This window comes from Mucor mucedo (assembly GCF_025094135.1).
Source record: "Mucor mucedo strain NRRL 3635 chromosome Unknown EV154scaffold_22, whole genome shotgun sequence".
Taxonomy (NCBI): Eukaryota; Fungi; Mucoromycota; class Mucoromycetes; order Mucorales; family Mucoraceae; genus Mucor; species Mucor mucedo.
In genome coordinates, this window is record NW_026252306.1 from 105,351 (window position 1) to 131,970 (window position 26,620).

General features: G+C 36.9%; 10 protein-coding genes across 10 annotated transcripts; 4 read left to right on the forward strand and 6 right to left on the reverse strand.

Moving 5' to 3' along the window:
• The first annotated feature begins 1,180 nt into the window (after positions 1-1,180).
• On the forward strand, positions 1,181-2,508 carry EV154DRAFT_500575 (endo-beta-D-1,4-glucanase). The gene is made up of 3 exons (XM_051600607.1): positions 1,181-1,297; positions 1,363-1,455; positions 1,523-2,508. Exons 1-3 carry the CDS (start codon positions 1,201-1,203, stop codon positions 2,401-2,403), a joined length of 1,071 nt encoding a protein of 356 aa, XP_051460139.1. The 5' UTR covers positions 1,181-1,200; the 3' UTR covers positions 2,404-2,508.
• A 596-nt stretch (positions 2,509-3,104) lies between these two features.
• Positions 3,105-5,347, forward strand: EV154DRAFT_542682 (glycoside hydrolase; the record flags this gene model as incomplete). The annotated part of the gene is made up of 8 exons (XM_051604534.1): positions 3,105-3,821; positions 3,882-3,987; positions 4,048-4,159; positions 4,217-4,257; positions 4,315-4,372; positions 4,435-4,556; positions 4,613-5,139; positions 5,197-5,347. Exons 1-8 carry the CDS (start codon positions 3,121-3,123, stop codon positions 5,345-5,347), a joined length of 1,818 nt encoding a protein of 605 aa, XP_051460140.1. The 5' UTR covers positions 3,105-3,120.
• On the reverse strand, positions 5,277-7,689 carry EV154DRAFT_131201 (uncharacterized protein). The gene is made up of 11 exons (XM_051594018.1): positions 7,325-7,689; positions 7,259-7,268; positions 7,070-7,186; positions 6,988-7,008; positions 6,648-6,935; positions 6,549-6,595; positions 6,461-6,493; positions 6,387-6,405; positions 6,259-6,333; positions 5,848-6,201; positions 5,277-5,796 (listed from the first exon to the last, which is right to left on the reverse strand). The coding sequence occupies exons 1-11, from the start codon at positions 7,628-7,630 to the stop codon at positions 5,411-5,413; spliced, it is 1,656 nt and encodes a 551-aa protein (XP_051460141.1). The 5' UTR covers positions 7,631-7,689; the 3' UTR covers positions 5,277-5,410.
• A 1,511-nt stretch (positions 7,690-9,200) lies between these two features.
• On the forward strand, positions 9,201-9,748 carry EV154DRAFT_500582 (uncharacterized protein; the record flags this gene model as incomplete). Its single annotated transcript, XM_051600608.1, has 3 exons — positions 9,201-9,361; positions 9,420-9,503; positions 9,706-9,748. The coding sequence occupies 3 exons, from the start codon at positions 9,201-9,203 to the stop codon at positions 9,746-9,748; spliced, it is 288 nt and encodes a 95-aa protein (XP_051460142.1).
• Positions 9,749-11,942: 2,194 nt separating this feature from the next.
• EV154DRAFT_581934 (pyridoxal phosphate-dependent transferase) lies at positions 11,943-13,274 on the reverse strand (the record flags this gene model as incomplete). The annotated part of the gene is made up of 5 exons (XM_051606658.1): positions 11,943-12,078; positions 12,133-12,469; positions 12,535-12,812; positions 12,863-12,994; positions 13,054-13,274. 5 exons carry the CDS (start codon positions 13,272-13,274, stop codon positions 11,943-11,945), a joined length of 1,104 nt encoding a protein of 367 aa, XP_051460143.1.
• A 389-nt stretch (positions 13,275-13,663) lies between these two features.
• On the reverse strand, positions 13,664-16,683 carry EV154DRAFT_500588 (nuclear pore component-domain-containing protein). Its single transcript, XM_051600609.1, has 7 exons — positions 16,241-16,683; positions 15,898-16,181; positions 15,584-15,832; positions 15,100-15,523; positions 14,031-15,038; positions 13,858-13,970; positions 13,664-13,797 (listed from the first exon to the last, which is right to left on the reverse strand). The coding sequence occupies exons 1-7, from the start codon at positions 16,553-16,555 to the stop codon at positions 13,725-13,727; spliced, it is 2,466 nt and encodes an 821-aa protein (XP_051460144.1). The 5' UTR covers positions 16,556-16,683; the 3' UTR covers positions 13,664-13,724.
• EV154DRAFT_500589 (uncharacterized protein) lies at positions 16,684-18,605 on the forward strand. The gene is made up of 6 exons (XM_051600610.1): positions 16,684-16,832; positions 16,905-17,283; positions 17,334-17,432; positions 17,483-17,575; positions 17,626-17,691; positions 17,746-18,605. Exons 1-6 carry the CDS (start codon positions 16,744-16,746, stop codon positions 18,571-18,573), a joined length of 1,554 nt encoding a protein of 517 aa, XP_051460145.1. The 5' UTR covers positions 16,684-16,743; the 3' UTR covers positions 18,574-18,605.
• Positions 18,606-18,631: 26 nt separating this feature from the next.
• EV154DRAFT_536899 (Bestrophin, RFP-TM, chloride channel-domain-containing protein) lies at positions 18,632-20,348 on the reverse strand (the record flags this gene model as incomplete). The annotated part of the gene is made up of 5 exons (XM_051604173.1): positions 18,632-18,753; positions 18,837-18,979; positions 19,032-19,857; positions 19,926-20,186; positions 20,273-20,348. 5 exons carry the CDS (start codon positions 20,346-20,348, stop codon positions 18,632-18,634), a joined length of 1,428 nt encoding a protein of 475 aa, XP_051460146.1.
• A 3,718-nt stretch (positions 20,349-24,066) lies between these two features.
• EV154DRAFT_600575 (uncharacterized protein) lies at positions 24,067-24,976 on the reverse strand. The gene is made up of 2 exons (XM_051607172.1): positions 24,933-24,976; positions 24,067-24,862 (listed from the first exon to the last, which is right to left on the reverse strand). Exons 1-2 carry the CDS (start codon positions 24,963-24,965, stop codon positions 24,269-24,271), a joined length of 627 nt encoding a protein of 208 aa, XP_051460147.1. The 5' UTR covers positions 24,966-24,976; the 3' UTR covers positions 24,067-24,268.
• A 237-nt stretch (positions 24,977-25,213) lies between these two features.
• Positions 25,214-26,620, reverse strand: EV154DRAFT_460519 (uncharacterized protein; the record flags this gene model as incomplete). Its single annotated transcript, XM_051597519.1, has 5 exons — positions 25,214-25,677; positions 25,738-25,785; positions 25,938-26,030; positions 26,092-26,305; positions 26,366-26,620. The coding sequence occupies 5 exons, from the start codon at positions 26,618-26,620 to the stop codon at positions 25,214-25,216; spliced, it is 1,074 nt and encodes a 357-aa protein (XP_051460148.1).

Below are 26,620 nucleotides of genomic sequence, written 5' to 3' on the forward strand. Positions count from 1 at the left end.
CTTGGGGCCATATAATACGGTTATAAACAAAATATATATTCTGTTAAATGCAATGTACTGCAAACTTTCAGCTGAAAATTACGTTTATAGTTAAAGCGTTTTACTTCTGTGAAATGCAGTGAGGGACGTGCGACAAAATTTCTGATTTTTGATTGATGCAGTTATAATAAATCATGGTAACTGTAAGAGGAAAATAAAGGGAGACAAAAGGAATAGCTTCTTAAAATGCATGGACCCCGTTCGTAATACGTCTGAAAATTGCTGCCCACGTTTTTTTTTTTTTTTTTTTTTAAAAAAAAAAAAAAAAGCCGCATTAGCAGGGCCTGTAGAGGAAAACATTAAATAATAAATCGAATTAATATTCACCATTATCGTTAATTTCAAATACATACATTGGACCGTTGGAATTACTAAATTGGGTAACGAAGTGCATGGTTATCAAAAAGAATTGTCTGTTTTTCCGCTCTTTATTTTGTATTAAATTCTAGGCCATCAAGTCGAGCCATCCAAAGCGAAAAATTGAGCTTCAATTATATGATGCTCACTGCTATGTCTAGTATGGTATAGTTTAAAATTAATAACATAGTCGAATTACCAGATAATCGCTACAGCAAAAAAAAAACAATGGGGCCGCAGGTACCTCTTGCACTTAATATTTAAAATTACAGTCACCGCGTTCATATCATACCATTTTACAGATCCCTCTCTTCTTTTTTTTTTTTTAGAAGCACCATTCAAACTCAATTAATAAGGTGGTTACATATATTCTCCGTTCTGTCGATCTTGTATTATTTAAAAGTAAGTATCATATAAAAAAATATAATTATGACAGGATTCCAGTAAAAGGTATAACAGATACTGCAAACTACTATGCTTCGAGTTAAGTTGTATGGTCTTTGATTTGTCCTCTCCTGATTTATTTTGTTTGTGGAAAGCACATGATAACAAATATTGATATATTAATACGGCATGTGTTACATGATGCTAAATTATGACAAGTTACCACCACCACGGATTTTTATTCCTGTCACTGTAAATTTAGTGTAACGGGGATCATAAAGCCGAGGTTAGCTGGCCAAATTGTAATTAACATATCAATTTACTACATTGTTTATGCAACAGCAAAAAAAATTATATATAAAGGACATACATTTCAGTTTCAAAAAGTTATTTATCACAAGTATTTTATAATAAATAAAAATGAAGCTTTCTCTTAGTCTCGCCTCTATCGCCGTCGCCATTTCTTTTGGATCTGTCGCTGAAGCTGCTTGTTCTTCCAAGTACGGTCAATGTGGTGGTAAGAACAACTTAATTCGAGATTCTTTAGGAATTTTACGCTAAATATTTGCTTCATAATTGTAGGTATTACCTGGACTGGTCCCACTTGTTGTGAATCAGGCTCCACTTGTGTTAGCCAACCCGAGAACAAATACTACTCTCAATGTATTCCCAATGGTAACTATTAACTTGACCAATCGGATGTTTGAGTTTTTTTGTTAACATTTAATCACGTGCTTTATAGAATTTGTCCAAAACCCTGCTACCACTCAAAAGCAAACCACTACTGTAAAGTCCTCTACAACCACTAAGGCACCCGTCACTACGAAGTCTTCTACTACTACTGTAAAGACCACTACTACCGTAAAGCCCACCACAACTGTTAAGCCCACCACCACTACTACTACTACCACTACTGTGAAGACCACCACCACTACCTCTAAGGCAGCTCAAACTACCACTCCTGCAACTAAGGGTGATTACACTACCATCTCCGGTGGTAGCTCTGGTTCCGGTTCCACTACCCGTTACTGGGATTGTTGTAAGGCCTCTTGCAGTTGGCCCGGTAAGACCAACACCGTCTCTGGTCCTGTTGATACCTGTGGTAAGAACGGTATTAGCATTCTTGATGACAACACTCAAAGTGGCTGTAACGGCGGTGGTGGTTACATGTGTAACAACAACCAACCTTGGGCTGTTAACGATGACCTTGCTTACGGTTTTGCTGCCGCTTCTATTGCTGGATCCAATGAAGCCGGTTGGTGTTGTGGATGTTACGAACTTACTTTCACTTCTGGACCTGTCTCTGGTAAGAAGCTTGTTGTTCAAGTTACCAACACTGGTGGTGATTTAGGTCAAAACCATTTCGATCTCCAAATGCCCGGTGGTGGTGTTGGTATGTTCGATGGTTGCTCTTCTCAATGGGGTGTTCCCACTAGCAACTGGGGTGCTAGATATGGTGGTATCAGTTCCGTCTCCGAATGTAACAACCTTCCTTCTCAACTTCAACCCGGTTGTAAGTGGAGATTCAACTGGTTCAAGAACGCTGATAACCCATCCATGACATTCAAGCAAGTCACTTGTCCTGCCGATTTGGTTTCTCGCTCTGGTTGTAGCAGAAAGTAAATTGTTGAAGCAACAAATTTAGAAAATAACCCGTATCCCCCATATCCCTTTTGTCATCCTTTAAAGAAATAAATTATATCATATTTTTGTACTGTTAAAAAAAAAGTTAAATGTTTATTGCGAGACCAGCTCTGTTATAAAAAAACTTATGATATTTTAACAAATGGAGATTCATTTTGATCCAGACGGATAAATTGCTCCTTGATGTCTAGCTTGCGGGAAGGTTGCATCTCGTAATCAGGTGAAATAAACATTTCAGGATTTGCAGAAATTCTGTGGGGTATGACAGCATTGGCCATAGGAGCAGCGCATGTTGCAGAAATAAATAACAGCGCTAGAACGAAGGATCGCATGTTTATAAAATTAAAGAAAAATAAAATACTTTGTAGAATACAAAAAAGCAAATAAAGAAAAGAAAAACTCTATTTAAGTAAAGGTCGGTGAATACTTGATATTTCACATGAAATTATACACCGATAAAGATTTTAGATAACTTTTTATGGGAAATAAAAAACGCGTTATGATTTCATGTAGGCTGTAATTGATTTTAATAATAAATATATTATTTGCAAATGTTTGTTAAAATGTTACATTAAACACGGGACTCCAATCGTATTCATAATATCCTATAAAAGATTGGTTATTCTTAGTCTCCTTTTTTCCCTTTTTTTTTTTTTTTTTTTTTTTTTTATACATATCAAAATATATATAGAAAATATGAATACGTCGGTGTTGACCAAAGTACCCCATCGTTGGAGGTACATAGGATTTGTAACGTTCGCTTGTGTGTTAGTATATACAACGTTTCATTATATGCAGGTGCCTACCGGAAAAATGGATTATGTTCTGGAGAGGACAGGCGTTCCGGCGGATAGGATCCTATTCTTTGATGAGAGTAATGAGCAAATATCAAATCGGATACACGGCATCGATAATTTTGAATCAAATCTACCGCGAATTCAATTTGATTTCAGTGAAGAATCAGAAAACAGTAAACATGTGCGAGAGACAAGAAGAGACGCTATCAAATCATCGTTTCTTCATGGTTGGAATGGATATAAAAAATATGCATTAGGTGCCGATGAATTAAAGCCATTGACCAATACGTCAAGCAATCCTTTTGGGGGTTTAGGAGCTACCATGATAGATAGTCTCAGCACAATACTTGTGATGGGTTTAGACGACGAGCTTGAAGAATTACTGCCTTTGATTGAAAATATTAATGTCAAAGTTGACGAACAGATGAGCGTGTTTGAAACCATTATCAGATACATGGGCGGGCTTTTAAGCGCTTATGAACTCTCTGATCATCCCGGGAAACGTGTTTTACTCGATAAAGCTGAAGAAATAGGGCTTGCTTTGTTACCTGCTTTTGATACAACTTATGGATTACCTCACTATCATTTTAATCCGTTTACGTACAGTAGAAAATAAACAAACAAAAGGAAATAACATTTTATTGATTTTTAATTTTGTAGGAGAGTTTCCAAAACAAATACAACTTATTTAGCGGATGCAGGGACAATTCAACTAGAATTTTTTACATTATCATACCATACTGGAAATCTTATTTTTGCAGAAAAGGTAAAACCCAGCCCATTTTTTTATTGCATGGTAAATTAACCCACATATTTTGATAATAAGGCACAAGCTATTACAGATTTTCTAGATTCTGCTGATGAAAGTCAAGGTGTAACTGTTCCAGGTCTGTATCCTTATGCTATTGATATTTCCGAGGGGGAGTTTAATAAAGATTGTAAGTTGGGCTTATCTTTGAAATCCTTGTTGGACGCAGAATTAAATCTTTAAATAGCTTCTGTAAGTTTCGGAGCCATGGGAGATAGTGCTTATGAGGTATACATATATAGAAAAAAGTATACTATAATTAATAATAACTCAATTTATAAAAAGTATTTTTTAAAGCAATACATCTTGGTGGAGGGTCGGATACCTCAATTTGCAAGAATGTGTACGTATAATTTAAAGGAACTGTATGTGAGACTTCCAAAGCTTAAACTTCTTATTTTTAAGATCAACAATCCATCGACAGTATGAAATCTCACATGTTGCTTCAATTGCCTGGTACCAATTTTCTGTTTCTTCCACCCTACAGTTCGGAACTAGACCTAAAGTCTGATACCATGGACCACCTTGCAAGTTTTTTTTAAAGTTATCAACCGCGGAATATTAATGTGTTTGTTTGTTTTAGACATGTTTTGCTCCTGGTATGCTTGCAATGGGTGCTAAAATATTCAATCGGCCCGATGATATGCAAGTTGCGAAAGGACTTCTAGACACATGTGTACATATGTATCGGTCATCATACACAAATTTATCACCAGAGTTATGGGGAGTAGCGGATGAAGTTGAGGCGTACGATCCCTTGACTTATGAACAGATAGACGACGACCTGACTGCTGCTCGCAGCTGGAGACTGTGGGGAACTGGGTATCTAAATCCCACAGAATCAACAGAAACACGGGTATTGAAAGATGTTGAGACAACTCCTTCCGGCGTAATAGCTTATGACGCACGTTACCTGTTACGCCCAGAGACTGTAGAGAGCTTGTACATTTTGTATAGAATAACAGGAGACCCTGTATATAGAGAGTATGGCTGGGTGATATATGAGGGATTAGAAAAGCATTGTAGAACAAGCAGCGCTTACGCTTCCATTAAAAATGTAAATACTGACGGGACAGAATCAGGACAAAACCAAATTGACAGCATGGAAACGTAAGTTATCAAGTTTATTCAAGTCTGTGATTTGGTCTCATTGAAATTCTTTATTAGGTTCTTGTTTGCTGAGACGTTCAAATACCTATATTTACTATTCAGTTCCCCAGAAGTTGTTTCCTTAGACAAATTTGTGCTAAATACAGAAGCACACCCACTTTTAAGACGTCCCTGGACATTAAATTTAAAGAATAATAATAAACCATAGACAGTTTTTTTTTAATAGAAATTACTAATCATAATACATTTTAATTTTGTTACGCTCTCCCCTTTATGCCTTTCTACCAATAATTTTGAAAGTGCCATTAGGTAAAATTTCACCAAGATATCCAGTCATAAACCAACCATCTGCATCAAGAACATCTGAGGTGGCAGCAGCGTCCTTGTAATATCCTTTGAAAACATTGTTACCACGAACCCAAATTTCTCCACGAGGATTGGGCTTATCTTCGGCAGTGTAAGAACGTTCAGGGACATCAATAAGTTTGATTTCATTACAGGGGAATGGTGCACCTTTGGCGTGAGGATCGGCATTATAGTCATAAAACATGGAAGCTGTGACTGTTCCACATGTTTCCGTTAAGTTGAAAGTTTGAAGTACTTGAGTGCTAAGAACAATTCTTAAAAAGCTGGCCAATGAAGGGTCAGAAAGATCATCTATGAAATATCATCAGAAGTTGACATATATTAATAGTTAATACGACCTACCATTGTCGATAATGATCAATCTTAAATTGCCACCCAATAAGGTTTGACGGATATCTCTGAAGACCACCATATCATATTTACAATCATCGATCAATCTACATTCAGTAAGATATTCCTTCTTAACTTCATATCCACGTTTGAATAGGAAAGATTGTCCATATCTGGATTCAATCAATTGTTTAACTTGATTTAAGAATCCAGAGCCACTGGCCAAAATTGTGGGCTTGGATTTAGCAATGGAAGTAAGGGAGACCCCGATATCGATGTTATCAGAATCGTTTACCTCTTCACTAAATGCAACGGACCCTCCTAACAGACTAATAACGGCAACCAGAACATGTCCAAGAACGTTATCTTTAATCACACATGTTAGTATTCGAAGTCGGGTTATTAATAAAAGAGTTTCCTTACCGATGGGTAAGTTTAACAATAAGCGATCCTTAGGAGTAATTCTTTGTTGAGGTGGGATAACCAACAGGTAAGATGCTATCAGCAAATTATATTAGCACTTTTAATTTCTAAATGTTCAAATGCCTTACAGATGTTCGATAATAAATTCTATGGATACTTATTAATAATTTGCTTTTCACCAATAATTTTTTTTTAAAAATACCTTGTGTGTCAAGACAACGCCGTTCTTGGATTCCTGAAACAACACTCGTATCAGCGCTTTGTATTTTTTATATTATTTATATCCAAACCTTTTCAATGGATGAGCTAAAGAAAATACTGGCCATATCATTGGGCACTACAGTAAATGTATTAAACGTCGGGTTCGTTCTCCTAAATTTTGTACCTACCAACTTGAACAGCATCAAAAGTTTCGGCTTTTCCTCTAACTTCGAGTTCTTCAAAGGCGATTAATTCAATGCCGGCAATATCGGCTTGTCTTTTGTTTTCGGAAGTGATCTCTCCAACAACTACAACATATTTTAAAGTGGTTCCCTTGGAAAGAGATAAAACACGGCTCAAGTATTCGGTTTGGGTAATCAATATTTTGAGACCAGTCTTTTGAATAACATGAGATGCGTGGGTCGAAGATGCATAAGAAGAAATGGGGATAGTGACAAGACCGTTGCTGTGACATGCTATGTAGAAGTGTAAGAATATAATCATAGGCCGTGCCTCATAAATTTTTACCAATTTCCGTAAGAATAGTGTCTGGTTATAAAATAAAAGGATCAATAAAAGACTACATATATGTGACAGTTCATCGACTTACGAAGAGAGTTTGAAGAGTAGATACCAACAAACGAGCTTTCGTTTCCTGATTGTGGTACTAAACCTGCAACAGCACGAAGACCTTGGTAGACGGGGTCAAGTCTCTTACCAATAGCATCTATATTGATAAAAAAAAATCGAAGGCTTAATATCCTATTACTCCCATATTTCTATCCTGTGTTCCAAGTACCATAAGTAGACTACAATTTAAATGTTCAGTACACTTGGTTCCTTTAAATGGCATATATATGCTTACGTATTCTGCGCCTTGACCCAAGAATCCAGCTGAAGGATTCTTTACAATGTTACCTGCTTTGTAGAAGTCAGACATGGTACGAATGGCACGGTCAAAAGTAGAGCAGACTGGTGCACCCATGGGGTACATTCTGGAGCGATAAATGGCACTCTCTTCGGGATGACGAAGTCGCGAAACATCAGATTGGGTGTTAAGTAATAAAGGATGGATATCGGGAGTCTTGGAATTACGGACAGATAACAAAGCTGCTGCACCAACTATTGTTGTTAACAAGGTGTAACTCAAAGTGTCTAATTCAAAACTCATTTTGCGTAATTTGGATGAAGGCAAAAAAAAGGGAAACTGTTTTGGAAAGTTAAATTGATGGCCGCTTCAACATTCCGCCGCACTCTACACCAGTCACCAAATTTTGACCTGGCTGACAAAGTCTGGGGGCACTCCGATCACTAAGTGTGAACCTGATTGGCCAATTTGAAAGACATGCATTGAACGGTATAACTGCTGGCAGTAGTATTGATCGTAAATATACAGTTATGCTGTAATAAATATAAGCATGTCAAATAATAACTGTTACCTGCAGTCTAATCATATGAAAATTACTGGGTTGTTAATTATAGCTGTCATGCTATTGACATTAAATGTGTAATTCTATACACATACGTTACTGATCCAGCATCCCGTCTACCATCTTATAAACTTATGATCCCTATGCATCATTTTCCGTCGTCTTGCTTTATACTTTCAATTTGGGTAGAAAAAAAATCATTTATCTATACGTTAAACAAAATGCTACACAATCAATCTATTTCCTTAAAGTCCAAATCACGATTTGTAGTTTCAAACGAGATGAGATAAAGATTGAAGAAAGATATCATGTATCCCTCACCAAATTTATATCAATCCAATAGGTCTTTTGAAACAATTATTATATTACAAATCTTTAAATAAAAGAGGTTCACGTTTATGTTTCCTTTGTTTACCTTTCAAAAAATGTAGAGCTTCCGCCCGTTACTCAGGTATTGCTTAACTCGACATCGTGAATAAGACAATAATTTCAATCACATGTAAGATAATCCTTTATTTACTATATAAATGACTTTGGTATTTGTTTGATTTGGTATCTTTATTTATAATTATATGTGTTATATAGTTTAGACATTAAGAATAACTAGACACCAACGAATATTATAAATGATTCGTGGTATGTAGTAGAGATATTAACACGATGCGTACATAGACATCATCAAAACACCAAGTAACTTCAGCACAGGCTTCGACTTTTCCCAACACGTAGCGTTTGCACTCACGTCGACACTCGTGCTGTATTCACTTCGACACTGGTGGAGACCCTGTCTTAAAATCGGGTGCGATGCACTTCCTTCAACACTGGAGTGTGGGCACTGACATGGACACTCGCTTCGACACAGGTTTAGGCACTGGCATGGTTGCACTCGCTCTTAACACTGCTTTGGGCACTGGCGTCTACCACTTAAAGGGTTTCAGCACTGGCGTCGATACTTTAAAATAAGTTTGAGTAGTCGGTCTTTGAAGGTTAGATCAGAAAGGGAGAAATAGGGTTTAGAGTACTTTAATCCTCAGATTATTATTTCAGTTTAAGATAATCGTTTATTGATAAGAATTGGAAGAGTATTTATATTATTTTGATATTTATGAATTAGTAATCGAATAGTACTTTGCCAAGATACTTAGTATATATATAGTGAATATATGAACTAGTGTATAGTATAAGGCAAAGTGTGTTAACTAAAGATCTGTATTATTCTGGTTGGTCAACCATGAAAGTATTTTCAATGTCCGAGTCTGAACTCACGACAACTTGTGCTGTACTGGCTCCGACACGTGTTTTGGCACTGACATGGACACTTGCTTCGACATAGGTTTAGGCACTGGCATGGTTGCACTCGCTCTTAACACTGCTTTCGGCACTGGCGTCTACCACTTGAAGGGTTTCTGCACTGGCGTCGATACTTGTGCTGTACTCGCACTAACACGGATCAAGGCCCCAAGGAGGGCGCGGTCATTTTCAACACTCTCGTTTGGATACTTACAGACACTCGCTTCGACACAGATTTAGAGCACTGGCATGGCAACTCGGTCCGCATTGGCTTGCAACTTTGCTTTCAACACTGCTTTGGGCACTGGCGTCTACCACTGGAGGGTATCTGCACTGGCGTCAATACTCGTGCTGTATTCGCTTCGACACTGGTTGAGACCCTGACTTAAAGTAGGGTGCGATGCACTTCCTTCAACACTGGAGTGTGGGCACTGACATGGACACTCGCTTCGACACAGGTTTAGGCACTGGCGTGTTTGCACTCGCTCTTAACACTGCTTTGGGCACTGGCGTCTACCACTTAAAGGGTTTCTGCACTGGCGTCGATACTTGTGCTGTACTGGCTCTAACACGGATGAAGGCCCCATGGAGGGCGCAGTCGCTTTCAACACTCGTTTGGGTACTTACAGACACTCGCTTCGACACAGGTTTAAGCTTTTGGCATGGCACTCGCTCGCACTGGCTCGCAACTGGCTTTCAATGCTGCTTTCGGTACTGGCATTCGCAAACGGAAGGGTAATTAATTAATGAAGCAAAAAAAAAGAGAAGGACAAAAAAAAAAGACTACGCCCTCTATTTTCAACAAAAAAACGTGACTGCTGTACTGCGCAACTGGTCGGAGGCCAAAATAATATAGGGCGTGTCTAGGTACTGTTTGTGTAAACCCAATTGTTTGTAGTGGAACGCAAAGAGGGTTATCGAAAGAAGGTATACATGGTAACGGTGGTAGTGATGAAATATGATAAAATAGTGGTTGACTTAAGATTATGTCATTCTAATAGCCATGTTTAAGAAGCCACTACCTATTCTATACCAGATTCAATCACCTAGATGTGTCACTATAAAAAAGCGGCGTCCTCCCTTTTGCGATGATCTTCTCTCCATAAGTTAATCAAATGATTAACCGAGAATCATTTCTTTAATTCTGTTTTTATCTATCATTTTACACATTTCAAAACATCACAATCTTGATTGTTCTACTTTTGATTGTAATTCTGAACCATTAAAATCAGAAACTAATGATGTTAAGAGTATTGTTAAGAGTATTGTTAAGAGAAAATGTCATTACTCGTCTTTTTGCAGCCTTATAACCAAGCGAGCTTCGATCAATGCTCGATCCAAAGCTCGCAAGATCGAAAAGTTCGAACACTAAACACTGTATATTTACAACAAAATGGACCATAATGACCAGATTTACCCTTCATGTCAAAAATATATATTTGCTAAACGTTAAACTGTAACTTCAAGCATAGAAAGGCAGGATTTTTGAAAAAAAAATCTAAACTATCCGGAAGCTTTTTTATGAAAATAAAGAACTTAAGACAAAATTTGAGAAGGCTTATAAAGTTTTCCGTGAAATTTTAGTCAGAATGAATTCATGCCTAAAAAGTTACGGTCTGTGAAAATCTGCAAGACAAAACTTACTGACAATAATGGTATTAAGCCCCACTATTTAAACAGTTGTTACATCTGCAATATTCTGAACTCACCCGATGCAAAAGTTGTTTCAATGCATTCCAATGATTACGCTTCAGATAGTGTCAATTTAAAAGGACGTCTTCTGCTGTATGCTATTTGTCAACTATACCGATGTAGAATAATGATTTTTCCACAAGATTAAAAGCTGTAATAATCCATCCTTTCAATACCAACTAATCGGACCAAGTACCTTGCTTTTATATCTTGCAGCACAAGAATCCTTTTATTCAAGAGACTACCTACTACTTTCTCAAATCTACCAAGAAACCTGTGCCCAACCCAACAGGATTGCAAGTACAAAACCAAAATAGCCCAACGAAGGTGGCAATTACAAAAGAAGCAGGCGAAAAGAAAGCAGGAAAATAAGGTCATAAGTTGGCATGTCTAAAAGCTATATACCAAAATCGGTCATGTGGCTATACAACAAAATCAATCATAAATTCGACTATGACATTCTTCGTGAAAGACTCGATATGTTACATAAAATCACACATGAGTGTGATATATACACACTATATATCCAGCCTCTAATCTACTTGACATTTAATAGCAACCCAGCACTGAAACATAAACCATTAACTGATCAAGATATTAATGTCTACTTCCAATCCACGCTCCCATCTGATCTTCCCGGATAACAATCTATTTCAACCCTTCCTTATAAAAAGGATCCCCTTTTCCATTTAATAAAAAGATATCTAGTTTTAGTCTCAAATAATTTAACCGTTTATTTCTTGGAATATTTCAGAGTGTGCTTTAGGAAACCAAATGCAGAAAATCAATATCAGGTCTTTTTAAAGCTATTGAAACGTTGATTGAAATTCTGTTTTCTGGAAAAGTTGAACAAGACAATTCAGCCATTACTTGTCGAAAAACTTCCAGCGCACCAGTCTGGCGACGTTGCGGTCTTCGGGTGTTCCCAACAACTAAATTTAGCGAATGCCCCCCCCCCAGAAATGTATTCCGTATCCAAATTTTAAGAAAAGTATTGTATTATGGAAGCATATCTTTCACATCTGATTCATTCGCTTTAAAAAAACTTCTTTTAATATAAACAGTAGTATACTAAAGCCTTGAAACAGAAGCAGCACAATGATCTATAAACTTGTAGCCCATCTCATTTAAAGAGCAGAATAAAGCATTTTCGGCCGCCTTCATAATATGTTGACGTTCATTGTCTGTCACTGAAATTCTCATATGACTACACATTAGCTTAGTACCGTTTTTAAGAGACTCTCTGGAGTGCGTTTATTACCTGAATCTGAAATAGGGCGCTGAGCTCTTGAACGAACCAACATTAATTTGAACGCCTTTTTTAGCAATGCTTTCAACAAGCTTTACGATATCAAGGCCTTTGGGTAACCAAATAGAAGTGTATTCATTAGCCGCCCAAGCCTCATTGCGTGGGACAAGTTGCAGACCCCAGTTTCTTACAGTCCGCCTAAAATCAGATACTACTTGACGTTGCTCGTCAAATCGCGCGTTAAAGGGTTCACCGAGCATTTTTGTCATCGTGGTATGAAGAGCATAAATAAGCTCTAAAGAAGATGTTGTAAAACATGAAAGTTGGCCTGTTTCATAAGATTGCATAACTTTTTGTTATAGTGGGAAGGAAGTTAATAATTATCCAAACCCAAAACATTTATCAATTTCTTACCAGGGAGCCATTTATTCCAATTAGCGTGGTAGGAGGCTATAGGCATTTTTCTATTTTGAGACATACTGATAGCCTTTTGACTAACAATAACAATAGATAGGCCTGCTCGAACACCTATAAACTTTTGAGAACCAGTGATAATTATATCCAGATCCCACAAATCAAAGCATATCTCTTCTGAATTAATGGAACAGATAGCATCAACTACGACCAGAGTTTCTGGGGAAATAGACTTCACAATCTCTGCAATGGTCTTAATGTCTGAAAGAACACCCGTCCTGAAACTTATATAAATACGACATGTACGATAATTTCAGTATAAACTTACGAAGTCTCAACATGTGTAATTGCTATTAACTTATAACGAGTATTAGTGACTGCCTGTTCGATAGCTTCTTGACTAGGATGTAATCCTATTTGAGGGCAAATCTGTGTCACTCTTGCGCCATATAATTCAAGGCTGTTTATATGTTCATGCGGATAAGTAAATGTGAGTTTAAAATTCAACATACTGCATACCATTCCGAGATTTGAGAGCTAGAATATCCGTAATTTAAAACAAGGACCTGATCATTACTTTCAATGACATTGGATAACATATCCCATCCAAGAGTAGAAGGTCCAGATAGAATGAATGGTTGAGCTGTTTCTGACATAATGACTTTACGAATCATTCCAATAGTCTTGCCAAATATATCAACAAACTTTGGATCATAATGAATTTCAAAAGGAGTTGACATTGTCTTTTCTAAATCTGATAAAAGGTTGTCAGTTTAAGATATGAGGTTAACTTTAATTTGGCTGCCAGAGAGCAAACAAAGTTTACGATTATCCAAAATGACACGAAAAATAAAAAAAAATAAAAAGAAGGGCATGCAGGTAATAACTAATTTTTAAATGTAATCGCCATGGACCAAATTAAATCAATGTATCCATTTAAGTAAGGAGTTATGCACAGTCAACGTATCAGCTTATGATTGACTCCATGTTTTGACATATGCATATTCTTTTTTTAATCTTGTGCTAAAAATATACGCTACAAATCTACCAGCAATTAACGCTGATGCGTCGCTAGCAAATTCAAATGAATAAATCGGCTTGTAAAAAAGAGAAAGAAGGCGGTACACGATTGTTTGTAAAAATGGTTTTAATTTTATTTTTTGCAATTCACAGGTTTGTGACAAGAAAATTTATGCAACTGTTGAAGGTAATTTGTTGCTGACTGTTTCAACTCTATGCTTAACATCCGTAATAGAGCTTTTTCTAAAAATTATTATAAAAAAAATGAATATACAAATCATCAGTATGAGAAACAAAACTTACTGCTCTTTCAAAGTACGCAAAACGTTGTTAAGCTGAGTGGCATTAATGTTGGAAACGGTGGCCTTTGGTTTCTTACTTGACTTGAGTGATATTTGTTCCAGTTGATCCTTTAGCTATCAGGGTATTAATTACTTTTTCCCCTGGTTTTTTCATGTATGGAAGATAATCATTACCTGCTTAATGCGAGCATCATAGCCTGACTCGCCACCAACTTGCTTTGCGATCTTTTCTAACTTGGCGATCCAATCCTTTTCCTCATTAGATAAATCAGGTTGATACACTTGCATTAACTTGCGCAACTGTTCATCGATTCTTAAACGTAATTTGGCGTGCGTTTGATGAAGTTCTTTTAATTTTTGTTCTTGACCAGTTTTGATATCAGCGGACCTGGCGAGCTGTAAGCGATCATATAAATCTCTTAAGTCTGTAACTTGTTTCTCAAACTCCTTTTGTTGCATAAGTAATCTTGAATCAATCTTGACAGCTGCCTTCTTTAAATCATGTGTTTCACGACGAATTTGTTCAGAAGATTTGGCAAAGAAACGGAGTGATTCCTCGGTAATCACAATATCCTTGGATCCGCCCATATTGGGAGGGATTATAATTTTAGCTTGTTTAGGTAAGCCATCCAGCTGCTTAGGAGGTTGGAATGCAGGTAAAGATAAAAGAGGTTGGTATTTGGATTCCGCATCACCGACATACTTTAGTTGTTCTTTTATAGCATTTTGAGATTCTTTGGATACAGGTCTATCATGACGCATATTCATATCTCTAGTTACGGCGCGGTAATCTGAGGTTAAAGTGATGGAAGAATAAGACAAATACATATCTTTGATTAAAACAAACCCAACAATAGGTACAAATCCGGATTGCAAAGGCGATGAGTTCACAAGTTGACGAACGTCAGATGTAATTTTTTGATTTAACCAATTGTTGATTCCACCTTCAGTTGATTTTCCCTCTTCAAAGCTGTTGCTAAGGTCCGCCAGTTGCTGTACCCATTTGTTCATTGAAATAACATGTACACCACCGGCATGATAAGCGTAATATGTATCTTTGTATAAGGGATCGTTAACCAAAGTGACACGTTGGAAAGGGGGTGTATTTTCTGACTTTAACTTGAGAACTTCGTACAAGGAGGCTCTTGGGAGAAAATCCGCATCTGATAGCAAATGTGCCAACTTGACTTGTGTGATTAGTTTCAATTCATCATTTATGATACACTATAAATGATAGTTTTACCTCACTTTGCCAAATATTTTTTGCGTTCTTTACAGGTAATTGCCATTGAGCATCAATTTCACTTCCAATAATATAATTATGCAAAGTTCCGTTATTCAAAGCCAAAGAGAGAATGCTGATTGGACCAACATTGCTGAATAGGATATCGGTAGCTTCGATTCCACCATCAAGGGGATTAGTATGACTGATTAAAAAGGGACCCTGTCTTTGGACAGGATAAGGGATATGTTCATCTGAGCTAAATACTGTCAATGAGTCACTATCTAAGCCTTTAGTTCCGATCTTTGCAGATTCAAATAAATGTTTGATCCATTGATTGTGGAGACTGAAAAGGTGAGACAAAGTTTTGTTGTTGGACTTGGACTGCTCGTACTTCACTTGAGAAAGACACGAAAGATTGTCTAAATGACCACGGCGAATAACGCTATCAAATCTCGATTATTAGCTTTTAAATATTAGCAAACAAAAACAAGAATTACAATACCTTTTGAAAGGGATCACAGGACAAAGTGAATAGATGTGACCGCTGCGAAGAGCATAGAACACGGTAAATGGCTCCCATCCGCTTGTATCTCGACTAATATTACCGAGACTGAATGTGACAGCATCCTCTTCTCCACTTTCATCGTCATCCAAAGAAAATCCACCTTGGCTGCTCTTTTCGGACTTTTCATTAGGAGATAAATCAAAAGTCTGCTCAGGTTCCTCGATATCTACACTAACGTCAAAGATACTACAGTACGAATATATCAAAATAAATAAGTAATACGTAAAAAGGAAACACTTTTAGATCTTTACCGCAGCATATTATCACTACCAAGAACTACGATATGGGTACGTGTTTCACTCAATGGGTGCCACTCTACTTTGAGAATTTCGTTTCTTGAAAAGTCGTAATATTTTGTACCGATTGATAAAGTTCGGCAATCGATCTTTCTTCTAGAATGAGAAACGTCCGAAAAACCTTGTCTGGGTAAACAGACGATCACCAAGCCTGAATTTCCAGTTACTGCTAAAAGTCTGCCATTGATATTAGGCACCATAGATTCAATATAAAAGTTGATTTCAGGCGTATCTAATACCTTTGGAAGAAGAAAATTAATATATATATCAGTGGTAAGAGCAAACCCGATTTTCTTACTTTGTAGGGAACTGAATGAATCCAGTTTTCAAATAAGGCAATGCCTTGGTCTTGAACCTCCTGAGAAACTTCAACCCAAGTGTCCTTAAATTCAGTCAAGTTCAGCACTCTAATTTGCTTTCCAACGGCAACAAAGAGATCATTGTCTCTTAAAGCAATAACACGATTGTGGTGTTGAAGTATAAAGTCAGTCACGGGTTGTTGACGTGTTTGATTAATCTCCAACGATTGAACAACTAATTTTTCTTGTTGATTCAATTCAAAAATTGAATGTTTTATAAGACTATCAAGCCAGGTATCTTGTGAGTAGCTCATTTTGACAACTGTTTTTTTTTTTTTGGTGTATTTGAAAGAAGAAAAAAACCACCCACACAATATTCTGAAGTGCTGAACGGCACACGATTGAAACACCGTCGTGACTGGTGTATTTTGACTAAACTGGTGTGCCCAAAAGTTGTAAATCTTTTTCTGTTTCTTTTTTACAAACGAAATTAAAGCGCATAATGTTTAGCGACGACGAAGATGAATTAGAGCTTCTACGACAATATGGCGATAGAGACCTTCATGCTGACGATGATGAGGGTCATTCAAGGTAAACATTGTTTTCCTTTTTCAACATTTTAGACGCACAAAAGTTTCTGACATGTTTGAAAAAATAATAAAGTGACGATATGGATAGCGATCTGGAAGACAAAATTATGAGCATGGTTCAATTTAACAAAAAAGTGCCGAGTGTTGAGAAACCTGAAGAACCAAAAGTTGTATACGCCCCTATTGGGGACAATGCAGAGAAACAAGATACCAATTTCTCCTCTGCTAATGAGTTACAATTAAGTGAGAAGGAGGAGGGAGAGGAAGATTCCGATGCTGAAGATATTGGAACTCTTGAGAACCCTTCTACACCAGAAGATACCGACATAGTTATGCAACCCCAAGTGACTAGATATATCGATTTGGGCGATAAGCGTTACATGGACGATGAAGAAACCGATGAGGAGGAAGCAGAACTTAACGCGAAGTTACAAGATTTGATTGATGAACAAGTAAGTCGGATAGAAAATCATTCAGATGAAGGATCTGACATCCCTTGTAGATTTCTAAGCGTCAGAGTAGAGTAAAATATGTGAATAAGCCCATTAGAGTTTGTTTCGGCTGTCATCAGCCTGGTCATGACCGCAGAGATTGCAATTTGGTAAAAAAAAAGAAGATTCAATTTAGAAAGTGTGTTGACCCTGTGTTTAGTGCAGTGACTGCGGCGGGCCTAAGCATGCTGACAGTAGATGTGTTGGTTTTAGATACTGTGGTAGATGTAAAATGAGAGGCCACAATCAAGCAGTAAGTGATAAAAATTGAATAAACTGCACCAAATATTAATTATTTCGCAGGATTGCACCAACCCACGTGAGAGCAAATCTTGCCATGTTTGTTATATGAGCTACCACAATGCATTGGTAATTATACCATATATATAAAAAACAACAAAAGAAAATTAATCCATCATTTAGAACTGTCCAAGCCTACTGCATGTATATGAGAATGAAAGTCCACCTAGTAGAATACCTACTGCCTACTGTTATTACTGTACTGAAAAGGGACATTATGGCGACGATTGCCCTGATCTCCCTAAATACTTGACTACCGTTCCTTCGGTATTTTCATATCTCAGTCTCACTGAAGGTAGCAGATTTGACCCTAAAAAGCAAATGAAGAGTTCTGCTTCATCTTTCAGTGCCTCATCCACAAGTCATCAAAGATGGTCAGACTCTAGCAGAGAGAGTAGTCCTCGTCGTAACAACGACTATAGCAATGACAGAGGATTCAATAATGGTGCATATAAGAGAAGATACAACGATTCCGACAATGAAAATAACAAAAGAAACAGGTATAATGACAGATATGATGATAGCGACCATTATGAACAGGAAAAAAAGAAGCCCTACAAGGGCAATATAAAGCCTTCTTCGTATAAAGATGACAGTGCAGGCGGTAAACGTCGCAGAACGGATATAGTGGATAATTCGAGGTCGAATTTGGATAACTTCTTTACGTCAGAAAAGAAAAAGAAGGGAAAAGATAATTACAACTATTCCGGAAAATCTGGAAATAATAACTGGAAGGCGGTAAACAATTCACTTCCTCAACCGACAAGGTCAGGTACAGTCAACCTCAATAAAAAACGCCAACAACAAAATTACGATGGGGATTTCCCTCGTGGAAACGGCTCAGATCTTCCCAGGCCAAGTTCTTCTGGTGTTATCGATTTAACTAAAAGTGACTCGGGAGGTTATTCTAAAAGAGCTCCTAAATACCATGGAGGTTATAACCGTAGATAGTTTGACCGCCCTCTTCATTATATACACTTTAAAAAAATTATCAATATAAAAATAAAATTTATTGACCGTCTAACAAAATACTTGTAGAGTGAGTAGGTATATGATATATGATATATTCGACTTCTTTCTTCAATTCATCACAATATCTGTTGAGTGGCAAATCGTTATCATCATAACCAACTACAAAATCGTGTTAGTCCAAATGCAAAAAAAAAAAAGAAAAAAAAAAAAAAAAAAAAAACTCTCACTGAGTTTACACTTACAAGGATTTTCAATTTCTGCTCCAATGGCTTCAATACCAAATAATGTGAATGAAACAATAGCTACAATAGGTGCAACAAGCCAACCAAGTGTATCTACCAAAGCAAAAGGTAAAAAGAAAATGTACAGAACAACAGCTTGTTTTCTATTGAACAATACGTTAATATTTGCATCAATCGTCAGTATAGAAAACTTACAAATGAATGTTATATGCTTTGGGAATAGGAGTATGAACGATTCTTTCAAAGGCGGTAAGTGAATTGACCAAAATATCAATCGAACTTGTAGTGACTGAAACCAAGGTAGACTCTATTTTATTGGCGGCCTTTGCTTGATTTATATATAATGCAACACGAAAAAGAATTTCAAGAGGCAACGATAAATCGGAATCACCTTGATATGGTAAATCTTCTTCACTTGTAAATTCAGAATGGTCTAAGTTTCTCTTTTTATATTGACGATGTTGACGGAATCGATTTCTGATATGATCACCTGCATTATTTACGCCACGAGATCCAGAAGGAACGTTGTCGTCTACAGCTTCGACTGGTGGCAAATTTACACCCTCGTCTAATAAATGAACATTCTGCTCCTCTTCTTCAGAAATCGTATGATTCAGCTCTGAGCCTGGCATTGTGCTTTTCAAATAGGCAGTAGACATATGTGATACATCAGAGTTGGGAAACTCTTGGTCCACTAGCGAACGGCGTACGTTGGATATGTGTGTTGGGTCATCGGATTCCATATAACCTCCATGAGATTCTGGCTTGATTGAATCAGTAAGCGATACCAAGAGAGCAGGAGCCTTGCTGAAAATTCGCATTTTGTGTGGTACATTTTGAGGGGATCCATCTACGCTTCTGGTATCATCACCATTGCTTTCCAGTGTGATACTCATAGCCTTTTTGGGTACGGTAGAATTCTTACCCTTTTTGCCGTTTGCTACATCTTCTTGTTGCTCCTCTGATGCCTTGTTCTTTTGGACACTTGCAGGCTCCCATTTAGGAGGCAACAATACCTCGACTACAGAAAAAAATTAATAAATGAGAATTACATCATTGTGACTTTGGGGTGTGTGTGTGTAACTTTACGGTCATAATAATGAGTTCCGTACTCGTGGCGGAGATGATGCTTCGTGGCAACAAAAAAAGCCAGTAAAAGTTTTACACAGCGCATTTTTTCTAAATGATCTTGCTCGGTTTCTTCAGGGATATTAATCCACACCTGTCTTGCTACATTTCTAATGGTTGCTGTCACGGTCTGAATTAATTTTCTGCCTTCCCAATATCTGTCATATGCTGTATTGACCCGAAAAGCTAATAATAGACCTAATGCAACGGAGACTGTTCCCACTGCGTAATTTCGTGATATTTAGTGTATCGTGTAACAACCTGGATCATTTTTTTTAAAAAAATAATAATAATAAACCTTTACTTACAAACTGACACTGGAATACTGATTTCTACCTCAAAAGTGAGATGGAATAAGCAGACTAAACATGATATGCTTGTCATGGCAAGAACGCCAGGTAGTGTGGGTAATAAAACCTATGTAAACAATTAATCACCATGCGCCTAAATTACTTATTGCAAAGCCACATTTACAGATCCCTTCCACCGAAGCACATCAGGCCAAGCGAGCTGATCCTTGAAATATATCCATACGTTTCCGAGGAACGTGGGTTTCTCCAGGTATGAATAACCTATTTTTCAAACTGTCAACTATAGCCGTAATTTTTGCAATTGAAGAGATATACCTTCTACTGTGTGTGTTTGTAAGGCTGGCATAAATATATAAAAGGAGATATTATACAAAAATGAAAGAAATAGAAAGGGGGAAAGGGAAGACGAAATAAAATGAAGAGATTATATATCCTCTTAAGAGCGGGAACTGAAATGGTGCCCATATACAAGCGTTTTCTTTCATTTTTTACTGTTTTAATTCCCAAAAATGGTGACCTCTGTCCATTCTATGTTATTAACAATCACAACGATGTTTCTGTAGCTTAAAATACCTATTTACTTCAAGCTTTCAAGATAATTTGGTGTTAGGTGACATATTGGCTAAGCTACTAATGGCGGACACATATATACCGATTAGCCGTTACTGAAGCCTTACTCCTAATCTGATACAGCGCGACCCGTTGATTTTGTCGCTTTTTCTAGAAAAACATGTTTAATAAAATGAAATATGTTTAGACTGGTGTTTTGATATAGCAGTTAATAATTGATGCTTAGAGTGACCAAAGAAGGCATAATGATCATTAACGGGTATGTTATTACAAGCATCGGCAATTCTGCCCGACAAATTTTCTTCGGTCATCAATCGCTGACGCTTCAACCTCCCCTTTAGTATAGCCCAAAACTGCTCAATGGGATTCAATTCCGGCGAGTAAGGGGGCAAATACATCACTCTATAACCCCTACCTTCAATTTTCCTAGGCACTGGCTTCGATTTATGGATTGGACAGTTATCCATATCAAGATAGCTTCCCTTTAAGCTTTCATCAAGATCTATGACGTCAAAAAGTTCATTTGTGAACTTGACAATGTGAGTAGTGGTTGTGGCTCTTGTTATTGGCTTATTGTTTTCATCGGCGTTATCTTTTGCGATGTTTGTATATTCTATATTGGGGTTTTCTATACATTTTGTCCAAAAAAGTAAGCAACTTCCGCGAAAATTTTCAATTGGTTCATCAGTCATCTATCACTATGCATCTAATCTTGTTTTCTGCAACCAAATGCAAAAATATTGGAAGCCGTTTTCCTTATCATCAAAATTTGCTTCGTATGCTTAAGCCATTCTAGTAATTATCCGCTCATCAAATTTCTCATGATGCCCGGAACGAACTCCCTTTTATTTTGAATGAAAGTTTTTGTCAAAGCGTATAAATTAATCCAAGAAAGGCAAGCGTTTGAACAAGACTTAACACTGTTCTTGTTAAAATGTGAGGAAAGTAGCTCGCTTAAATTAGAATAGCTTTTAAAATCGATAGCAGGTAGTTGACGCTAATATCGAATGTTTTTTACATTCTTATTGGGCGAAACTGAGAAGCACATGTCAGTCGTGTTGGCAGCTATTTTCTGACGCAGTATGGTGACAGATTCTAATCAGTGCATGGGTGGGCACCATTGTTTACAAAAGAAATTTTTCATTTTTTTTAAAAATATAGTCAAAGATGTATATCTTTAGCCAGAGCATGAAGCCTTAGATAAACTGATAATTATCCTCGGTGATTAATCGGGCTTGATTTCTTTTTACCTGTTCTTCGAAGAAGAACCGCTTTTTTGTTATTTAACAACAAGAAAGAACGGCGGTAGCAGGTGTGAATTAAAGAAACATTGAATTGAAGTTTTCTCGAGACTTTTTATACCTTTTTTAGTTTTTAAACCCCCCTTTAATAAATTTCTACAGTCACCTTTTTAACCTTACCCAATCACATTAAGCTTTACCATATTGCAAGGGAAATTTTTTTTTTTATGGTTTGATAGCTTTGGGAATTTGTGCAAATGGAAAGCTTGCTTATTTTCTATAGCAGTCATTAGGTTGTTGCAAAAAATAGCGTCTTGTATTGCATATTCTTGCACTCCAATTACAATATCCACTGTAGCAATATCGTTTTATACATCATGTCTCTTTTTTCTTCAAAATGATCCATTTATCCATCAAGCACTACAAGGATATTAGATTTTTTTGTGCAACAAGAAACTAAAAACGCATTTTATACTTGTATCAGCTTATTGAAGAAAAGCTGGTAACCTGTACTGTCTGGACGGCAATAGTAACCTTATTTTTATCATCTTAACAGTGGGGGAATCCCTTCTTTATGCATCAGCATAAGAATTACCCGAAGCACTTCTATTGCGGGTGACTAAGAAATTATCTTCAAAAATACAGGGTATGCAAGCCTTTGTATCTGTGCTGGTCAAGGCTAATGGTCTTATCAAATTTAGTTCTGAGACACGAAGTTAAGTGAATTAGTCACCATTGACTTTGGTCATTGCTGGTCAAGACACAGATGAATAGTGGATCGCGACAGAAAATGACTTGCCGCGTGTGAAAGAGTGGACAGCGACCTTTATACTGGGCACTTTAAAGGTATAAAGATGGTACACGTATCATTGTCGGGAAATTCCGAAAAAAAAAAAACGATTGCTTCCGAAATGGTGCATGTTCTATTTATTGAGGGTAAAGCACAAGGTATAGTAAGTTGTGTAAGCTCACTGCGTTTGAGCTACTCTTGGGCTTATGTTTGAACTCCACCCGAGTATCGTCATAAAGAATCTGGCTGTAATCATGTATCTATGCCGGTCAAGAAGTTATTACAGACTCTTTTATATGTCACCTTGTTTTTTAATCTGGAAAGAGATTTACAAGAAATCTATATACGCGTTATGGTAACTTTGCTAACATGCATGTTGCTTTATGATTCAGCTGGTTTAGACATTTATCGATAAATTTGGTTTAAATTAAGACACCATTAATATCTCAATGCGTCGCTTCCAGTAGAGATCCGAAAGAATGATAATTCTCTAATTTGTCATAAACAGCTATCTATAGGTAAAGCCAGACCTTTAAGCCCCCCCCCAGGCTTGTTTTACGCTAAAAATGAGTTTTACGGGTTAGATGACTACAGTCCTGTCTTAATCACAAAAACATGCACCCGAGTATAGATATTGCTTCTTATATCCTCCCCGTGTTGCCGCGGCCAAACGCAATGTCTGTTTGTGGTTTTTACCATTTTTGATGGTACCAAAGCTTGAACCGGAGAGATCGGAAAAACGTGATCGATTAGTGGTGATATGATAAAACACCAATGCGTTACTGATAAAAGCGCATTGAAGAGAACTATGAAGACGAATCTCTGCCATATAGAGCTCTGGACAGTGTCTACAACGATGTCTTTTTTTAGAGTCACGTTTTTTTTTTTTTTTTCGCATACATACTTAAGATTATGTGACTTACAGCCATTCCAGCCTAAACCTGACAGCCTAACATGGGAGGTATTTATGGTACAGCGAAGACCTGACTCAGCCATAATACTAAAAAAACGGGAGTATGTCATTTCGTTAAAAAAAAAAAAGAGGTAACACTTAAGCGTTTTACTGAAAAAACAAAAGATGTTATTAACTAAGCTTTTGATAGCACTTGTTATTTATCTCATTTAAAAAAAGGGGGATAAGTACTGTCTTAATGCTTTTATATTTTGGGTTGGTGGGAAAAGGGAAAGAGAAAGAATAAAAAATGGACGGACAAGTTTTTATTTATAAACTGATAAACAAGATATGGCTTAAATGTCAGGATGCTTTTAATTACCGATAATGTTTGAGCTTTTACTTTTGATATAAGCATTATTCATAAAGTAAATGTCCTAGGAAAGAACGATTAAAATAGGAAATTGAAAAGGGTAAAAAGAAGCTAGACGACAAGATATCTAGACTTGTACAGCGTCTGATGATCTTGAGCGTTGCATGGCAAATCTCCAAATGGTGAAGGTGTCAAACACAGCACGATAACTACTTGTGACAAACATGATCCAAATTTTTAGACTCAAGTAAAACGCGGTCAAGTAAAGAGAAAAAGCAACGATGGAATTGCATGTGACACTTGATTGACCATAGTTGTACCAATAAAGCACTGGGTAAATCACCATCTCTAACAGCTGTACCACATTAAAGTTACATAAGGCACTAAATACGACAATCCGTAAAACTGAACTTTTGCGAGAGAGCTTTGTCTTTGTCTTAATAATATTTTTCAGGACGGGATAATTATCGTCGGGCGTCTTCTTAATAGCAAGTATGATATATGGGATGATGTTGATAGCTAAAAAGGCCATATTGTACCAAAACAGTGGAGTTTTTAAGAAATCTTGTATGAATTGGCGCTGAGGTCGGGTTATGCCAAAAATTACTAGGAGGTACATTTTAACATAAAACATGTAAAATAATGAGACAATGATGACTACGGTTCTTTTTTTGGAGAATTCTGGTTCATCCTTTATCAATAGCATTTTTTCATCGTCTTCCTAAAAAGTATTATCGAGTTTAATATTGCTTAATTACAATGTGTAACTTCAAAGGGGGAGGGGAGTATACCTCTGGAGGGATATAAACTGTTTGCTCGTTCATTTTAAAAATGGATTAAAGTAAAGAGAAAATGTTTTTTTTTTAAAAAAAATGGTGTCTATAAAAAGTGACCACGAGTATTTTCGTGCCACATGATTGCTTACTACTCAATCCGCAGCAAAATTCAACTAAAGCAGTCTATCTACTACCTTAATAAAATTCTATATTGTAGAGCCTAGTAAATCATGAGTGGAAAGCAGACAAAAAAATAACCACAAACAATGGCAAAAATTATGCCATAATTTTTTTATTTAGGATGAACTTAAAGTTTGAGAAATAGAAAGTTTTCTGGTTGTGCTCGTTTCAAAACGACGCAAAGAATGCCCCGATGCTGTCTTTTCGTCTTCGTCACCCATCCCGACATCGGTAATACTTGATGAGTAGTTTTTAGGATCAAATGTGATGGATGAAGGTACAAATGTTTTGGGTTCATAATAAGGTATTGTTGGCACTGGGTACATTGTCTCTTCTGGAAACTTTGTTGATTTCGGTGATGTGGGCACTAATGTACCGTCCATAGAACTATGCACTGTATCTCGGTTTCTGCTTCCTCTTCGTCGACTATCCATCTCTTCTTCATCATCATCGTCTCTTATAACGCTTTCCGAGTCAATTGTCATGCTTTCATCATCTTCTGTGCTATCACTATCAGAGCTACTGCTAGATGGACCTCGGTGAGTCAGTTGCTTGATAATAAGATAGGATGCAAGGTACCCTTTTTCAATGATAACAGTTAATAAAAAGACGTTAAAAGCATAATGTTTGACTGTCTTACAATCAATCGTATATAAAATGGGTGTGCTGCCACCAAGTACATTGTTAGCTAACAAGATACCTGTCAAAATATTGGAAAAACACACACCAAAACTTAAAAAGGGTTAACATTCTGTCATATAATTTTTTTTAAAAATGTATATTACCAGTAGATTAATCCCTCTTTTATCAAGGTTTTTTGAATGCTGCTTCCGAGAATACGGTAATGTCTGTAAATAACAAGTATAAAGCATCCAGACAGAAAAGTGTTTGCTGTACAATCAATGGCAGCTTTTGTAACAACAATATACAGAGCTTTTTAAAAAAAAGGATGTGAGAATCTGCAACTTTGTTAATATTTTAGTTGGGCACCTACGATATTCGGTTGAGCACAGGCCAACACCTAAAAATGTCTTTGATTTTCCAATTGTCATATTGATCCAAATAAATACAGCAATTGATAATATAGGAATCGATCCTAAAAATAAGATTAGTTTTGATCGATTGTTGCCCAAGTATGCTTTCCATAACAGAACAAATTGTAGGGACATGTCTGCAATATTTACACCAACTACAGAGAACAAAAGACGCTACCAGTAACCCAGATTAATATAATGTATGTTATTTTTAGTGTGGAAAAGAAAACTTACAAAAGTGCAGTCAACATATACAAGCGATGTTAATAAAGTGACAAATGTGACCACAACTCCAAGTGTTGACTGAACAAATACTATGCCAACGATTGGTTTTCTAGTCTTGTAAAACATCTCTCCGGATGTCATTGCTTGCCAGATAAAGCACACCATACCAACGCTAACAAACATGATTGAAAACGCTGTTTCTTTTGGAATACCAACTTCGTTTATGGCTGACAATGGGTGTGAAACTTGAGGAGTGGTTTCCAT

What these genes read in the sequence shown, in the direction of transcription:
- EV154DRAFT_500589 (XM_051600610.1), top strand. Translation starts at nt 16,744, where the DNA reads ATGTTTAGCGACGACGAAGATGAATTAGAGCTTCTACGACAATATGGC. An exon ending in TGAGAGGCCACAATCAAGCA is followed by an intron (nt 17,576 to 17,625) that starts GTAAGTGATAAA and finishes ATTATTTCGCAG; the next exon opens with GATTGCACCAACCCACGTGA. An exon ending in TGAGCTACCACAATGCATTG is followed by an intron (nt 17,692 to 17,745) that starts GTAATTATACCA and finishes TCCATCATTTAG; the next exon opens with AACTGTCCAAGCCTACTGCA.
- EV154DRAFT_131201 (XM_051594018.1), bottom strand. Translation starts at nt 7,630, where the DNA reads ATGAGTTTTGAATTAGACACTTTGAGTTACACCTTGTTAACAACAATA. An exon ending in TTTTGATGCTGTTCAAGTTG is followed by an intron (nt 6,596 to 6,647) that starts GTAGGTACAAAA and finishes CATTTACTGTAG; the next exon opens with TGCCCAATGATATGGCCAGT. An exon ending in TTAGCTCATCCATTGAAAAG is followed by an intron (nt 6,494 to 6,548) that starts GTTTGGATATAA and finishes GTGTTGTTTCAG; the next exon opens with GAATCCAAGAACGGCGTTGT.
- EV154DRAFT_600575 (XM_051607172.1), bottom strand. Translation starts at nt 24,965, where the DNA reads ATGAACGAGCAAACAGTTTATATCCCTCCAGAG. An exon ending in CAGTTTATATCCCTCCAGAG is followed by an intron (nt 24,863 to 24,932) that starts GTATACTCCCCT and finishes AATACTTTTTAG; the next exon opens with GAAGACGATGAAAAAATGCT.
- EV154DRAFT_500588 (XM_051600609.1), bottom strand. Translation starts at nt 16,555, where the DNA reads ATGAGCTACTCACAAGATACCTGGCTTGATAGTCTTATAAAACATTCA. An exon ending in TTCATTCAGTTCCCTACAAA is followed by an intron (nt 16,182 to 16,240) that starts GTAAGAAAATCG and finishes CTTCTTCCAAAG; the next exon opens with GTATTAGATACGCCTGAAAT. An exon ending in ATGATGCTCGCATTAAGCAG is followed by an intron (nt 13,971 to 14,030) that starts GTAATGATTATC and finishes ATACCCTGATAG; the next exon opens with CTAAAGGATCAACTGGAACA.
- EV154DRAFT_500575 (XM_051600607.1), top strand. Translation starts at nt 1,201, where the DNA reads ATGAAGCTTTCTCTTAGTCTCGCCTCTATCGCCGTCGCCATTTCTTTT. An exon ending in CAAGTACGGTCAATGTGGTG is followed by an intron (nt 1,298 to 1,362) that starts GTAAGAACAACT and finishes TCATAATTGTAG; the next exon opens with GTATTACCTGGACTGGTCCC. An exon ending in CTCTCAATGTATTCCCAATG is followed by an intron (nt 1,456 to 1,522) that starts GTAACTATTAAC and finishes CGTGCTTTATAG; the next exon opens with AATTTGTCCAAAACCCTGCT.